Raw genomic sequence first — 16204 nt, 5'->3', positions numbered from 1 at the left:
CACCAGTCTCCTCCTCACTCCATCACACTGTTGCGAATAAGTTACTCTCTTTGTACAGAACTAAACAAAGAATTTATTTGAAATACTCTGCCAAAATATCCTGATCACTGGGGTTAGTCATACAGACTTTTCCCTGTGAAAGAGCCATAATTTTGAGCAAAACATGACTATACTTCTATGTACAAAATTGTACTCAAATGTACAGTACTAAGATAATTACTAAACTTTTTATGACTAGTGCAAACTTTGGAATGCTAATACTCAAATTAATCAATATCTTGTAAGGATTCCAGCAATGCAAGGATGACATCAATGAGGCCTTTTACACTGACCGTGACAGAGTGTTAACCTCCATCCCCAGAGAAGAGAAGGCTGTGCTCCTAGGTTACTTCAATGCCAGAGTTGGCAGAGATGCTGACATATGGCAGGGAATCATTGGGAGAAACGGAGTAGGCAAGTGAAATCCCAACGGTCTACACTTCTTCAGAAAATGTGCTGTACACAACCTCACTATCACCATTACAGGAAGTCCTCGCTTAACATCGTGGTTCCGTTCCTGAAAACCGCAATGTTAACGGAATAAATTTTCCCCAAAAGAAAGATAAAATACGGGAGTTACGTTCCCCAGCCTCCCTTTGCCCCATTAAATATATTACATATACATAAATTCAACGGAATTTTTTATAGAAAATCGTATATAATATACATCCAAAAAGATAAATAAACTAAATAATTTTGTATTGTACTCACTGATGGACAGAGGTGGAGCGAGTGTGTGGTGGGTAGTGGAGGGGAGAAGGGTGGGAGAGGAAGAGGGCGGGAGAAGAGGAGGGTGGGAGAAGAAGAGGGTGGTGAGTCACTGAGACCCGGAGGGTGGCTCTTCCTCCCACTCTGACTGGGTGAGAGGGTGATGGGCCGTACAAAGTAGTCCGTGACGACATTATACAGTACTGAATCGGCGGGACGTTGTCCGAATCACGGGTATCTAAAGAACAGCAGTGTTATAACGAAACAACATTGTCGGGGGCAACGTTAAATGAGGACTTACTGTACCTTGTTCATGCAGGACGACAAGTTCAAGGGTTTGTGGCAACACCCATTATCCAAACACTGGCATCTTATTGACTACAACGCTGTCAAAAAACAAGACCATTGAGATGTCCTCATCACCCAAGCCATGAGTGGCTCAGACCACTGTGACACTGATCATCGACTCGTCAGAGCCAAGCTCTCACGTCACGTAGCCCCAAAATGGCGAAGGAAACAAGCCTCCAGAAGAGGTTTTAACACTAAGCGTGTGGATGATCCAGCGGCAGCACATGCTTTCAGAGAGCAGCTCAAACATGGACGGATAAACAACCCAACAATAAACTCAAATCCTAGTGCCGAATGGGGTATTCTCGACACTGTTATGACAAAACCTGCAGAGACCCTTGGCCAGATCAAAAGAATACACCAGGACTGGTTTAATGAAACTGACCTGGAATGTACGTACTCGTCGATGATAAAAGTGCTGCTTTAACTGACGGGCAGAACAACCCTGTATCGGATTAAAGCTGATACCTACCACAAGAAGGAAGCGGCAGCCCAGTGTGAATTTCGCAACCTAGAGAACGAATGGTTGAAAAATAAAACATGTGAAACACAAAAACTTGCAGATCAACACAATATGTGCGAATTTTTCAATTCCATTAAAACATTTTATGGGCCAATCACTCAAGGCGCAACCCCCCCTCTGCTCATCTGACGGTAACTCCATAATCAAAGATGAATATGGCATCCTTCAGCGCTGGAAAGAGAACTACCATTCACTGCTCAACCGAAACACCGATGCTGATATCCTGACTACCCAGCAGGTCCCTCATCACCCAGAGCTGACCTATCTCAGCTATCCTCCATCCCTGGATGGAGGATAGCTACTGCCATCAAACAGATGAAAAATAACAAAACCGCAGGGCTTAATGGAATCCCAGCCTAAGTGTATAAAGTAGGAGGACCTCGGCTTACATGCCTTCTCCACTCTCTCTTGGCGAATATAGGGAAAAGGAGGGAATCCCCCAAGCTCTTAGAAACACCTCCATCATCAATGTTTATATGAACAATGGAGCCAGACAACCCCTGCCACAGTCAGAGCCACAACCCTCGACTTTTGACACCTCTCTAGTCCCACCCAGGAACTTCACCCTCTTTAAAGCCAAGCCGAAGCCTATGCCTCCAGCCCCTGAAGTACCTGCAGAAGCCCCTTCTAGGACTCTGACTCCTACTCTGTGTCCAGCCTCTACAGACTCCCTAGACTCTCCTAGAGGTTGTGTGGGAGTCAGAGTGACATCTCCACTTCACCTACAAGAGGGGACATGTGACGATGACCAAACTTGTCCATTATGATGTAGTGAGTGTTGTTTAATTATTTTGTACTAAGAGTAGTATTGTGTGAATTTTTTTGTCGATGATACATGGGTGTTTGGAGATTGGCTGGGAAAGTATTCAATTGAACCCTCTGTTATAATGCTCCCTATCTATGATAATTCACCTAGAGATGGGTTTTCGGAACCTAGCCCCATCGTATCTCGAGGTTTACCTGTATAAAAAATATAATGAATCAGCTTTCTTCAAAGCAGGGTATTGTTGTATATATGTATTATTATTACAGTAATATCTCCAATAGCCGGAATCCCTCAAACCCAGAACTCTCTGATAACTGGAATTGAAATTTGCTCGTTAAAGCATTCCCAAAGCCAGAATTAAAAAAAAATTCCAGCTTTGGGAAAAATTTTTCCGAGGCCGAAAATCAAGAGTATTTTCTGAAAACGTCTTGAATAAAGACGAAAGCTCAAGTATTTTGGGGAGGGAGGTGGAGGTAGTGTGAGGGATTAGTGGTCTCATATTACTGACTTTCTGATGGCATGTCAGGTCACCCTTTCATGGGTAGGGGATTAGTGGGTCTCATGACCTGAAGATGTCTTGAATAAACACGAAACCAAAAGTGTTTTAGAGAGATTGTGATAAGTATAAGTATAAATGAGCAAAGTTGTATCCCTTAAACATTACATTCCATAACATTTTAAAATATGGAGTGAGAAAGCAGAAAGATGTGGGTGATTAGAGAGATGGAGTGGAAAGCATTGGTAACATGCACCAAGTGTTGCTAAGAGATAAGCTCCACAACACTGATCTTTTAATTTGCCTCCATGCAGTAACACAACAAGACCCTCACTGCATGCTTGTTGTCTTAATTCTCATAAGTGTGTGCTTTAGCTTGTCAAGCACGTTGTAGGATTTGAAGAAGTTGATGAAGAGTTTGTTCAGGTGGTGAGGTGACATCCCAAGACACTTACACAGCTCACACATTAACAGCACTACTAAACCATTGTCTTAAATCATTTTACATTATAATTTCTATTTTAAAATTAATTCATACATGATGGCTCAACAGGGCTACATTTGCACTTAGACAACTGATCAATGAATAAACCAGGGCATATGGAGACTCATTATGCATTAGTGATGTCACAAAGCTTTGAAATTACAACCACATAAATCATCACAATCTGTACTTAAATGTACTGTACTAAGTTAATTACTAAAATTATTATGTATGGTGCAAAATAATGGATGTTTATACACAAATTCATCGTTACCTTACAAGAATTTCAGCAAAGCAAGTTGTATTCTCCCAAGTCAAGTCAGTTACATTTTATAAGCAAACCAATAAAACCCTTCTGCCTTTATCCTTAAGTATTGTATGAGTTAATCTCCCTACCTCCCCCCCAGCTGGAGGAGAAGGTCTATTGGGGGTAAAAGTGAACGCGACACTCCCCACCCAAACGGCTAAGTCACCATGTGTGTGTGTGTCTGTGTGGAGTATATGTGGTTGTGTGTGTTTGTATGGAGTATGTGTGTGTGTGTGTGTGTGTGTGTGTGTGTGTGTGTGTGTGTGTGTGTGTGTGTGTGTGTGGACATATGATAAATGACACTGTTTCCATGAGTGCATATGTTGGCCTCCCTCAGTCTCACTTTTTTCTCCACCAATTCATTGATTACTTCTATTGTACGTACATTACATACATTAATTAAAAGATACATACAGTATTTTTTACATTCATTTTACTACTGTACATCTACAACCATCGTTAGTCAAAGCTTTAATGTACACAAAATTAATACAATAAGCTCTAATACCCACTCATTTCATCCCAAATACTATTGGATAATTGCTTTGGAAAAATCCCTACATGACAACTTTAAGCTGACAGGAATCAGTCCTGTCCATATAGTAGGAGATACTGACTGCACCCCCCCCCCACCAAGAGATCAATCACTACACATACGTGTATATGTAGTTCATGAAACATTAGGCAACTTGTGGCATGATGGATGACTCATTAATGAGTAATACGGTATAAAATCAAGAGATTATCAGGGAATTTTTGGAATATACGTATGTATACAGTATTTGTGAAAAGAATAAAAATAAAAATAATGATTGGTGACAGCACGGGCCAGGAGGCAAGTTGTCCACTTGTCCTCCCTCTACCACCCGTCACCTCCCCCCGTCTATGCACCCAAATCTAGTTTTGTACTGTATCTTAATACTGTACAGTATAATTCATATTCTATTCATATAATTCATGAGTTAGTAATTTATGAGGATGTTTATTATATAAATTATATGTTTTCTTTTATTTAAAATTCAATAAGGAGTAAGGTGAAGGAGGAAGGAAGGGAAGGAAGGAAGGAAGGAAGGAAGGAAGGAAGGAAGGAAGGAAGGAAGGAAGGAAGGAAGGAAGGAAGGAAGGAAGGAAGGAAGGAAGGAAGGAAGGAAGGAAGGAAGGAAGGAAGGAAGGAGGAGGAGGCCAGAGTGGATTTCTCCCCTACAAACGCTGTTTGTCGCTGAGTAGCCGACCCCGCGAATTCCCCAGTGTATGCCTCGTGGTCTAGGTCAACCAGCGCCGCCCACGGAGCGGGGGTCAACTACTAAGCCACGCCTACCCCCGCTATTTAAGACCTGACCTCATGGTGACCTCTCTCTTTCTACCTACATCAACCAGCAAGCAACACCTCCTCCTCCTGCCTGGCGGTCCTCGCTCCTGCCGGCGAGCATGGCGACCCACAAGCTGGTCCTCCTCTGAGCATCCTCACCAACCAGCTCTCTCTACATCACGCTTGTAACCACGCTGCCACTTCCCAGCACCAAGCTGCATTGTACATCCAATACAACATGTATACAGAGAGCACATTGTGAGTTTCCTTTCTCCATCCCATCCTGAGTGTGAACCCAAACATCCCATACCCCACAACCGCACACCCCTCAAGGAGGTTCCTTGTCTCCTCAGGCCTGTCATTACCATTGTAAAAAAATTTTCTTTGTTTTTTATTTACGAATAAAGATAAGTTTACTGTAATAATCTGTACTTATTAATACCTGAACCCTTCATATATAATACAGCACAATACTATATATGTCAGGGCTGTAATGAGCAGGATGGTTGCCTGCCGCTCGTTTGCTTGTTCGCGTCCCCCACTTGGGGGGGAGTAGACTGAGGTGAGAAGGTCGCTGCTGCCTCGTGACACATCAGACACTACCCAGCCAGCTCCACTTCCCCGCTGCTCGTTCAAATTCTGGTTGCGTTCTCATCTGAGGTCTTGGACTTGTGGGCTGATTCCCCAGACCTTCACTATACGGCTGTCAATCTCCGGACACCTACCCCGGCTGCCACATCATTGCCACTTCCTCCACGCCCTATCTCCCGTCCGTGCCCTGGCGTCTCTCCTGTGTGACAAGACCCTCGCCCACCAATGCCGGCGCCAAGTGAGGAAGCTGCCCTGGACCCCCCCCCCCATTGAGAGCTGAGAGCAGATCACGTCTTTACCAGAACCTTCCACCAGGCTGTCGCCGTAGGAAAAATCCTGGATCCTCGTAATTGTTTGACTCCATTAATTGTTTGACTCCCTTAATTGTTTGACTCCCTTAATTGTTTGACTCCCTTAATTGTTTGACTCCTTTAATTGTTTGACTCCCGTAATTGTTATTTGAGTGTGTGGTGTCAGTTTTTGTGTTATTTTCATAGTAAAGAGATGTCAATCTCTAATGGTTGTTTGCTATCCCTCGGAAAACCAAGGTTCTTGACTTTTCTCTTATAAGATCCTGATTAGGCTGGCAAGGGATTTCTACCCCTAAGTCCCAGGCCTTTACAATATAAGCTTTGGGTAGAGCTCCCTTTTACCTTGGCTTATATATAAATAAGTTAAGGGGTTAAGTTACAAACCCAAAATGATCTTTTCTCCATTCATTGATAAACTAAAAAGGTCACAGGCTATGAGTAAAAGCACCGTAATTAACACTGTAAACTGTGAGTGTTAGTTAAGGACAGGGCTCAGCTTGACTGAGTTAAGTCACCCGTCCGATTCTCGTGAGGCTCAAGTGAAGACTAGTGTCCTAAGGGGAGGCTGGGCTGACCCTACATTCTCAAGGTCGGCCTACTCATAGAGAAATTTTCCCTCACATGAACAACACATGGCAACTCACAGCTTATGGAAAATTACCGTGGGGTGATTGTATTATATAAAGTAAATGTATTAACCCAAATTCATATAATTGTTATTGCCATGAGACAAGGGCTAATACAATACTTTTTATAATGTATCAGTACTGTAATGATTAAATAAAAAAACGGTAAATTTGGGAACGGCTAAGCTTACCAGCCACCTACTCTCCTCCCAGTAGAGAGGTCTGGGTGAAAAAATTGCCTTATTATTCGACTTGTCATGTAATTTTGATGTCAAATTAATAATTATATATTGTATTTTTTCTAATTTGTTTAATATTTTATATTAACCATGATAAAACATACATCAAAAGAGGCTGATCATACGAGAATATATAATAATAAATGTTGGAGTGTGTGTTTTGGAGGTGTGTGTGTGTATTGCCTCCCCCTGCCTCCCCTCCCTGCCAACACCTTGCCTCCCCCTGCCTCCCCTCCCTGCCAACACCTTGCCTCCCCCTGCCTCCCCTCCCTGCCAATTGCCAGCCAACACCTTGCCTCCCCACCTCCCTCCAATTCGCAGTATCTCACACAAAAGATTGTATGTATGATGTGGTGTTGGGGTATAGATTAATAAATAATAAACAATATTGATTGTTAATAAAAGTACAGTAGTTTGATGAATAGTAGTGACAATTGTAGTACGCTGCTATTCTTCAAACAGCTGTCATTGATGATACAATATTGCTTATTTATTAATTAATACCACAACATCACACCCAGACACCCCCATATTGTATGACATAAATTTATGCGTGGTTAACTACGTGATGGTGAATTAAATGATCAGCTGTTGAGGAGCTTAGCCCTTGGCAACACTGGTGCATGTTACCACTCCATCTCTCTAATCACCCACAGCTTTCAGCTTTCTCACTCCACATTTTAAAATCTTATGTAATGTAATGTTGAAGGTATACAATGTGATAAGTGTAAGTATAAAAAATACTTTAATTTAGCTTTTATGGTTATTCAAGACATCTTCAGGTACTGACACCTACTAATCCCCCACCCAACAGTGGGTGACCTGATATTGTATCAGGTCAGTAATATGAGACCACCAATACCCCACCCTACCTCCACCTAACATTGTGTCAGGTCAGGCTAGTTACATGAGATCCACTAATCCCCCACAGCTCTAAGGGAGTGGAAAATACTAGTCTTTGCTCTAACACACAGCTTCATTCATGACCATATCATAGAGATTTTTAATTTAGACTCTTGGAAAACTCCCCAGCACACAGAAACATTATGAGGATGTGGGCTAGTGTTTGTCTGTACAAAATGCATAATTTAGACACTTAGAAAGTTTTTCCAGTAACCGGAAAATTTCCGGGGATGGGAATTTTTCCGGGTTTGAGAAAGTCGTCTGGTTACTCGGAAATCTCTCATCCCGGAAGTGCTCTGCACCAATTGTTCCGGCTAATGGGGATATCATTGTACATGTATTAATATTTGATGATGCTAATGCCGATTCTGGTGAGGAGGATGAAGTGCTAAAAACAGACACAAATACACTTAGCTCCCTATGGAGATGGTGTTAGCTGGACTATGTCTGGACAGGCGGAAAGCGAATGGAACCAATTGGTTGATCCTAGAAACTTAAGTAATAACCAATATGAAGTGAGAGGTAGGTTACACACAGGTGACATCACTCTTGTTGTCTTCATGCCTTGATCAGCCGAATTCTATTTCTGAAGTCCCTTTTAGGGCAATGGTTTTAGTGGAAGACATAATTAATTATTGAATAAATTACACCCACCATGTGTCTAGGAGTTTCTCAAGTTATATAACCCTGTCAACCTGATTGGATAGTATATGATTCCCTTAAGACAGATAGAAGGTCATGAAAGGTTGCTCATTACCTGACCACACCTAAATCAAGTCAGGATCTTGGCACCATAAGCGGGAGGTGTTGACATTTTAAGAGTCATATTCAGGGCAAAAGAGAATCCTATATGCAAAAATAAATACACACCTGAATGGGAATCATATAAATTTCCATTTTATTTAATCTAGAATGTCTCAACTATAAATGCCCAATATTAGCATCACATGCGTAACATATTCACACTTACTAGTTGCATTGGCTGTTGTTTTAATGTAACGTATGGAAGAATCCTTCAATTCTCTGATTAGTTCATTATCTTCATTCATTTCTAGTGGATGCGGTCTGAATACCAGCTCTATTTCCCCAGACTCACTGGGTCCTTCAGCCTCTTCCCCAGGGTTTCCATCGTTACTGGATCCTGCTCCTGATTCATTTTCTGATGTTCTCCGTGGCTTCTTCATTTTGGGCCCTATTGTTGAAGATGCAGCATTTGTTGGTGTTGTAACATTTGTGGGAGTTGGAGCATTTGTGGGGGTTGTGGTATTTGCACCACTAGTGTGAGTGGTGGTTGGTGTACTCGGAGGCTCACTGGGGGTTGGGGTAGAGGGTGCTGATGGAGTGGGTGTAGGTGTGGTACCTTCATCTTGCATGGCTTTACGGTTTTTCTGACGGCTTTGGAATTGAAGCTTGATGCCTTCTTCAATTGAAGTTATCAATGAGGCATGATTGTGATTTTTATTGAGTTTGGCAAATACTCGTTCTTGATGTTGCTCATATTCATCACGGCTGGGATAAATCTTGGAGATCAGGGTGTCAAAGTTTGGGTCAGGTCGTAATGACCTCTTTGATACTAGCTTTTTCCGGCAAGTGGGACATTCTTTGTTACCAGATCTTAATGCTGTGATGATACATTCCTGAAAATTAAAGTAACATAATTAATGCCTGTCATATACTAATTCAATAATTACTGTGATTGAGGGCATGATCATGAAATCCCTGTTAATGACTGGTGATAAGTTGTTTTGGTATATTATCCTAAATATGCTTCTGTATATCCAGGATATCTACTTTATCCTGTTTGATAATAGCAACTAGATTAGCTCAGAATGGTAATTAATAAATTTTTCTACCATTATTGCTGTACTTCTCATTTCCATAAGAATCAGATTTCAGATGAAAATGAGTGTTATCATTTAAGACCAAGATAGTTTCCATAAGAACATTATAGAAAATGAACTGCATTTAATTTAAATTTCTTTGTTTATACATTGAGAAAGTCAAATCCTGTTCAACCAAATAACTAACCTTTTGAAGGGTTTTCCTTTTCTTCACTGTGAATTTCATAAACAAACTGTCCACAGAACCCATTGAAAAGTGAATATTATGTACAGGTGAATTCAAGTGAGCCCCAACAACCACCAAATGAGAGTTTTCTACAAAACACTACATACAATCTTAACCCTTAACTACTGTACAGGGTCGTAACTTTTTATATTTCATTTGGCTAATGCAGACGATTTTACTCAGCTCAGAAGGGATCTTGTACTGTACAGGCAATGACCATTATATGATAGGGTTAGGTACCTCAAAAACCATCGATAAGAGATCGACCATACTCGAATACAGTGGTCCCTCGGTTAACGAACGCTTTGGTTAACGAATTACCTTCCATAAGAATCTTCAATTCGGTTAACAAAAAAAATTTGATTAACGAAATCCTTATGAAAATCCCGTTTTATTTTGAACATCACCTGTTAAGCTGAGGGGGTACTCAGCCAATTCAGTAATCTCTTCTATGTTTACATTCATTTCCAATGGAGTAAATATCAAGAAAATTGTCACTTTAATATTTGTGCATTTTTTTATACAGTATTAAAATTATTGGTCATTCTAAAATTTAGCCATCCAAGCTCTGTCAACATAAAGTTTTTCAACTATTATTTTTGGCTCGATATATGTAACTTTATTCATTTACTGAAACTCATTTACATGCATACACTGTCCTAAGGGCAAAGCTGTACTGTACATGTAATCAAAATAATGTACAAAAAATAAATCTAAAATTTTTGTCTAGTGCAAGCTCTGGCATGTTTACATTCAAATTAATCACTATCTTATAAGAATTCCAGCAATTTAAATTATATTCCCCCGTCATTTCTATGCAATTTTATGAGAAAAAAACAAAAACTCAACTAAACGACATAAATAAACATAAATACTTCACCAGACCTTCAGCGCTAACTGTCAAACATGTCACTGTCACCCCCCCCACCCTCCTAGCAAAGGTTTGGTGGTTATACAGTAGGCTTTCAAGTTTTTATCTTATATAATATCACAGACTAAAGTTGGGAGAATATAATTTGCATTGCTGGAATCCTTGCAAGACAGTGAATAATATGAATTGAAACGTCATATATTTTGCACGATAAAAATTTTTGCTCTGTAATAAAATTCTTATATTAGATCTAAAATTTGAATGACTAATGCAAATTATAGCTTGTTTATATTCAAATTAATCACTATCTTATAAGAATTCCAGCAATGTAAATTATATTCTCCCCGGTCACTTCTATGCAATTTTATGAGCAAAAAAACAATAACTCAACTAAAGGACATAAATAAACAAATAAATACTTCACCAGACCTTCGGCGCTAACTGACAAAGTACACCTCACCTCCAGCTCCCCCCTCCCCCCCACGCTCCCTCCCTCTCCTCCATCTGCCCAGCCAGGGTTTTAGGCTAACAGTGTTTATCTTATATAATATCTCAGACTAAAGTTGGGAGAATATAATTTGCATTGCTGGAATCCTTGCAAGACAGCGAATAATTTGAATATAAACGTCATATATTTTGAACAAGAGATAAAAATGTTTGCTCTCTGCAACAAAATTCTTAAATTAGATCTAAAATTTGTCTAATGCAAATTTTAGCTTGTTTATATTCAAATTAATCACTATCTTATAAGAATTCCAGCAATGTAAATTATATTCTGGCCGGGTAATTTATATGAATTTTATGAGCTAAAAACACAAATCTCAAATAAATAAACAAACACCAAACACTGTCACCTCACCTCCCTCTCCCCCTCTTCCCGCTTGCTGGAGGATTGATGATTTCTTTATGCTTTAAGGTGTTTATTTAATATAATATCTCAGACTAAAGTTAGGATAATATAATTTGCATTGATGAAATCCTTGCAAGACAGCGAATAATTTGAATATAAACTTCATATATTTTGCACAAAAGAAAAAATTTTGCTTTCCCTAACAAAATTCTTAAATTAGATCTAAAATTTGTATGTCTAATGCAAATTTTAGGTTGTTTATATTCAACTTAACCACTATCTTATAAGAATTTCATCAATGTAAATTATATTCTGGCTTTACTTTGTATATACTACTGTACTTCTCACTGAGCTGGAACCAATTACCCAATATCCCATTGAAACAATGGTTTCGGTTAACGAACGACCTTCTGGAACAAATTGTGTTCGTTAACCGAGTGACCACTATTATCGGTTTTAGGGCTTAAATCGTTACCATTTGAGTAAATATCAAGAAGGTTGTACTATTCAATAATTTTCCACTTCTTATATTAAATTTTTTAGTCTTTTTAACAATTATTTAACATAATTGAAGTACAGGGAACTAGTTTTTAGGCGCCAAATAGCCACTTGACTCACCCAGAATGGCGTCAGCTTGTGTTTCTGCTCAGTGGGGGAAGCGCCTTGCTTGAGACTCTCTTGAATGTAAATTATTTTTACCTTTTTACAGTACAATTATTGGTCATTCTGAAATTTATTTTACATATTGACAATATATAGTGCAGTGCAGTATTGATTTAAAGAAAACAATCTTGAATTACACCAAGTGAACTTAAAATTTTATGGGTGAAATACGGGCATGAAGCATGGGGTGACTTCTCTTCCACCCCCACTGCCTTCTCTTCTCCCTTCTCCTCCACCTCCACTTCTAATTCCCATCATCATCAAGCAGGAGCCTTCTACATACACACCTCAAAGTAAGTGTACTTTACTGCATTCATTTTTAGTTTGTATGTAATTTTCGGTGAGCTGGAACCAATTACCCAAAATCCCATTGAAACAATGGTTTCGGTTAACAAAATTTTCGGTTAACGAGTGACCTTCTGGAACGAATTGGTTCGTTCCAGAAGGTTGCTCGTAAACCAAAAATTCGTTAACCGAAACCATTGTTTCAATGGGTTTTAATTGGTTCCAGCTCACCGAAAATTGCCTAAAGTCAACAAATAAGGTAGTAAAGTACACTTACTTTGAGGTGTGTATGTAGAAGGCTCCTGGATGATGATGCTAATGTGAATTTGAAGTGGGAGGTGGAGGAGGAGAAGGGAGAAGAGAAGGAAGCGGAGGTGGAGGAGAAGCATTTTACTGCTTCCTGGAAGGTGAGTCACCTTCCATGAAAATGTCAGGAACCTCTGGACTGACAGATTCGCCAGCGGGAACATCCTCTCTCCTTCTTGAAGTGGAAGGTCGAGAGCTAGCATCTTGTTCCCGCTGCCTTTTAGTGAAGAAACTGTTTTTTTTTTTTCTGTGGGGCATCTGTCCTCATCATTAACTGATGTTTGAAGGAGACCACTGTGTCCTCAACATTACACAAAGCTAGTTCTGATTTTTCCACATCTGGGTGCCTTGAAGCCAGTTTCCTGAACTTCTCCCAGTGGTCAACAACATCTTTCAAATCTGAAGATGACACATGGTCATCACTTTCCTTTTCCTCCTCACCACTGTCAGCCTCTAACATCTCATCCAGTTGCTGCAATTCTTTAGGAGTAAGTTCCTGCTCATAAGACATCACAAGCTCTTCTACATCCTCCTCCTCCACTTCAAGGCCCAATGACTGACAAATGGACACAATCTGCTGGTCCAACTCTGCTTCCTCCTGAGTCCCTCAAAATCATGGACTACTGATAGCCACAGTGCTTTCCATGCAGAATTGAGGCATCTAGTGGAGACTTCTTGCCATGAGGACACAATCAATTTTACAGCCTCCAGGATGTTAAATTGTGTCTTCCAGAACTGTGCCAGTGTTAGTTCAGGATCAGTGGAAGTTGCCTGATGACACCTCCTGAACATTTTCTTCATGTACAGCTTCTTAAAGTTGCTGATCACATTCTGGTCCATTGGCTGTATGATTGATGCAGTGTTGAGAGGCAAAAACAACACTTTGACAAAGTCAAATTGAGACTCCAAAGTGCTGGCAAGTTGAGGGTCATGACCAGGGGCATTATCCATAAGGGGAAGAGGCCATGCATGAAAGAGCTGTCTTGTTACCCATGCCTTACGGTTGGACTTCCAATAAACTCCAAGCAGTCCTCTTACCACTTTTTGTTGCTTGAACACCCTGGGGTTGTCAGAGTGGTAGACAAGCATAGGCTTCAGTCGGAAATCCCCTGAAGCATTGGCACCAAGCAATAGAGTGAGACGGTCTTTCATGGGTTTATGCCCAGGTAAAGAGGCTTCATCTCTGGTGATGAATGTCCTTTTGGGCATTTTTTTTCCAGAACAGCCCAGCTTTGTCCACATTGAACACTTGCTGTGGAAGATAATTTCCTTCATCCATCAGTTCTTTAAACTCCACTAAAAATTTTGATGCTCCTTCCTTATCAGCACTAGCAGCCTCACCATGCCTAACAGCACTAAAAATGTCACTTCTTTTCTTAAATTTTTCGAACCAGCCCTTGCTGGCCCTAAACTCTTCAAAGTCTGTGCCTGAAGAACCAGGCTGATCTGTCTTTAAATGTTCGTAAATCTCCCTTGCTCTTTCACAAATAAATTCGGTCGAAACTGAATCAACTTTCATTTGTTTTTCCCTAATCCAAATGAGAAGTAACCTCTCTGTTTCTGCTATTAGGGATCTACCTTTAAACACTCTGGTAGATTTGTCTCTCACTTTCACTTCCTTGAATTTGTCTTTCTGTGCAAGAATTGTCGACACGGTTGATGTCAACATGCCATATTCTTTGCTAAGCACATTTGTTCTAATGCCTTCTTTGTTTCTTAATAATTTTCTGTTTCACCTGGATTGAAATTGCTTTTCTTGATTTCTTGGGACCCATGCTGGATTCCAAAAAATTTTCAACACGTGATATTTTAAGTTTAATAGCTGTAAATAAAGAATATTTTTTCACTGCACTGCGCTATATATCATCAATATGTAAAATAAATTTCAAAATGACCAATAATTTCACTGAAAAAATGGAAAAAATCGTTTAAGTTGAAGAGAGTCTGAAGCAAGATTTTACCTCCACTGAAAAGACACAGAGACTGACGCCTGCATGGTGTGTTGACAGGCTGTTTGGCGCGCTAAAAACTAGTTTCCCTGTACTTCAATTATGTTAAATAATTGTTAAAATGACTAAAAATTTTAATATAAGACTTTTAAAAATATTGAATAGTACAAACTTCTTGATATTTACTAAAATAGTAAGGAATTTAAGCCCTAGAACCGATTACTGTATTGGCGGACTAATACGACAGCTAGTGTGCAAGCGAAAATATGTTGAGGGGCGCTCGTAAGGAATTCGTTAATCGAGGGATTGCTCGTTAACCGAAGTTAAGAATCTTATGGAAGGTAATTTGTTAACCGAGGCGCTCGTTAACCGAGGGATCACTGTACTCAAATTAATCACCATCGTGCAAGGATTCCAGCAATGCAAGATATATTTTTCTACATCAAGTCAGTAACATTTTACAAGGAAACAATATTTAACCCTTTGCACCACAAATCTCTTCCTTCACTTGTCAGCCTACCCATGTGCCGCCACACGACCAACCCGCGCACTACAGTCCTTACCTTGGTTCTTTGTCGATCGTAAACCCGCCATTGTATTGATCCACGATTATCGGCCAGTATCGTACATTGTACTTATCATTGTTTTCTTCCCTTTATATAGTGAGAGGACAGCACTAACCTTTATACAGTATTGAAATGTGTTATGGTGACTGTGAAGTGATATTTTCTGTGTTTTTGTAACTGTAAAGTGCGTCAACTGTTGTTTTGAAATGTGTGCAGTGTCGGCTGCTATCATTGTTTTTGTTATCATCCTTCGCTTTGTTTTTGTGACAAGTGCTTTTGCTCTGTTTCAGTTACTGTGAAGTGAGCAGTGTAACTTTGAAAATGTCTGGGAAGGCCAAGGCATCCAAGACAACCGTGTCTCTGAGGTGAAGCTCGACACTGTGAAGCAGTATGAGGCTGCCCAGAGGCTGTGTGGGAGTCAGAGTGACGTCTTCACTCCACCTACACGAGTCACCTTAGCCTCGAAGGGGACATGTGATGATAACCAGGCTTATCCAATATGATGTGGTGAGTGCTGTTTACTTGTTTTGTACTGAGAGTAGTATTGTAGGAGTTTTTTGTTGGTAATACATGTGTGTTTGGGGACTGGCTGGGAATGTATACCATTAATTCTCATGTTATAATGCTCCATTGTATCTTGAGGTTTACCTGTGCTTAATGGAACTGATAATAATAAATATAATTAAGAGGAAATTTATGAGGAAAAATGCACTAAAAGATAAATGAGAATGTGAAACAAAGAATTACAGTACAGTACTGTACAGAAGAATCCTACTTAGTCAATTCTGTTTGCCACTATTTTGTTATTATGTTGCTGATGAAGTAAGTATGTTTTTTTTAATGCCAGGTCCCACTGACTGTTGGACACCTCCTGGTGAAGTGCCCAATTCTCTGAGATCTTCGTCGTAAGCACCTCTCCCAGTGCCAGGAAGGGGAGACGAGTCTTACCGTCTCTCTTTGGTGCTGGGGGAGGGAGTGGGTAGCATGGGAGGGGATG

General features: G+C 40.1%; 1 protein-coding gene across 1 annotated transcript in view; it reads right to left on the bottom strand.

The window, feature by feature from the left end:
• Nucleotides 1–16204, bottom strand: part of LOC121872263 (E3 ubiquitin-protein ligase RING1-like) — a 72820-nt gene that overhangs the window by 11327 nt on the left and 45289 nt on the right. Inside the window, exon 3 of the mRNA XM_042374929.1 lies at nt 8621–9287. Within this exon, the coding sequence (XP_042230863.1) occupies nt 8621–9287 (667 nt within the window). The remainder of the gene's footprint in view (nt 1–8620; nt 9288–16204) is intronic.

This window comes from Homarus americanus, unplaced genomic scaffold (assembly GCF_018991925.1).
Source record: "Homarus americanus isolate GMGI-L3 unplaced genomic scaffold, GMGI_Hamer_2.0 scaffold5589, whole genome shotgun sequence".
Taxonomy (NCBI): Eukaryota; Metazoa; Arthropoda; class Malacostraca; order Decapoda; family Nephropidae; genus Homarus; species Homarus americanus.
This window is presented reverse-complemented; position numbering and strand designations above follow the sequence as displayed.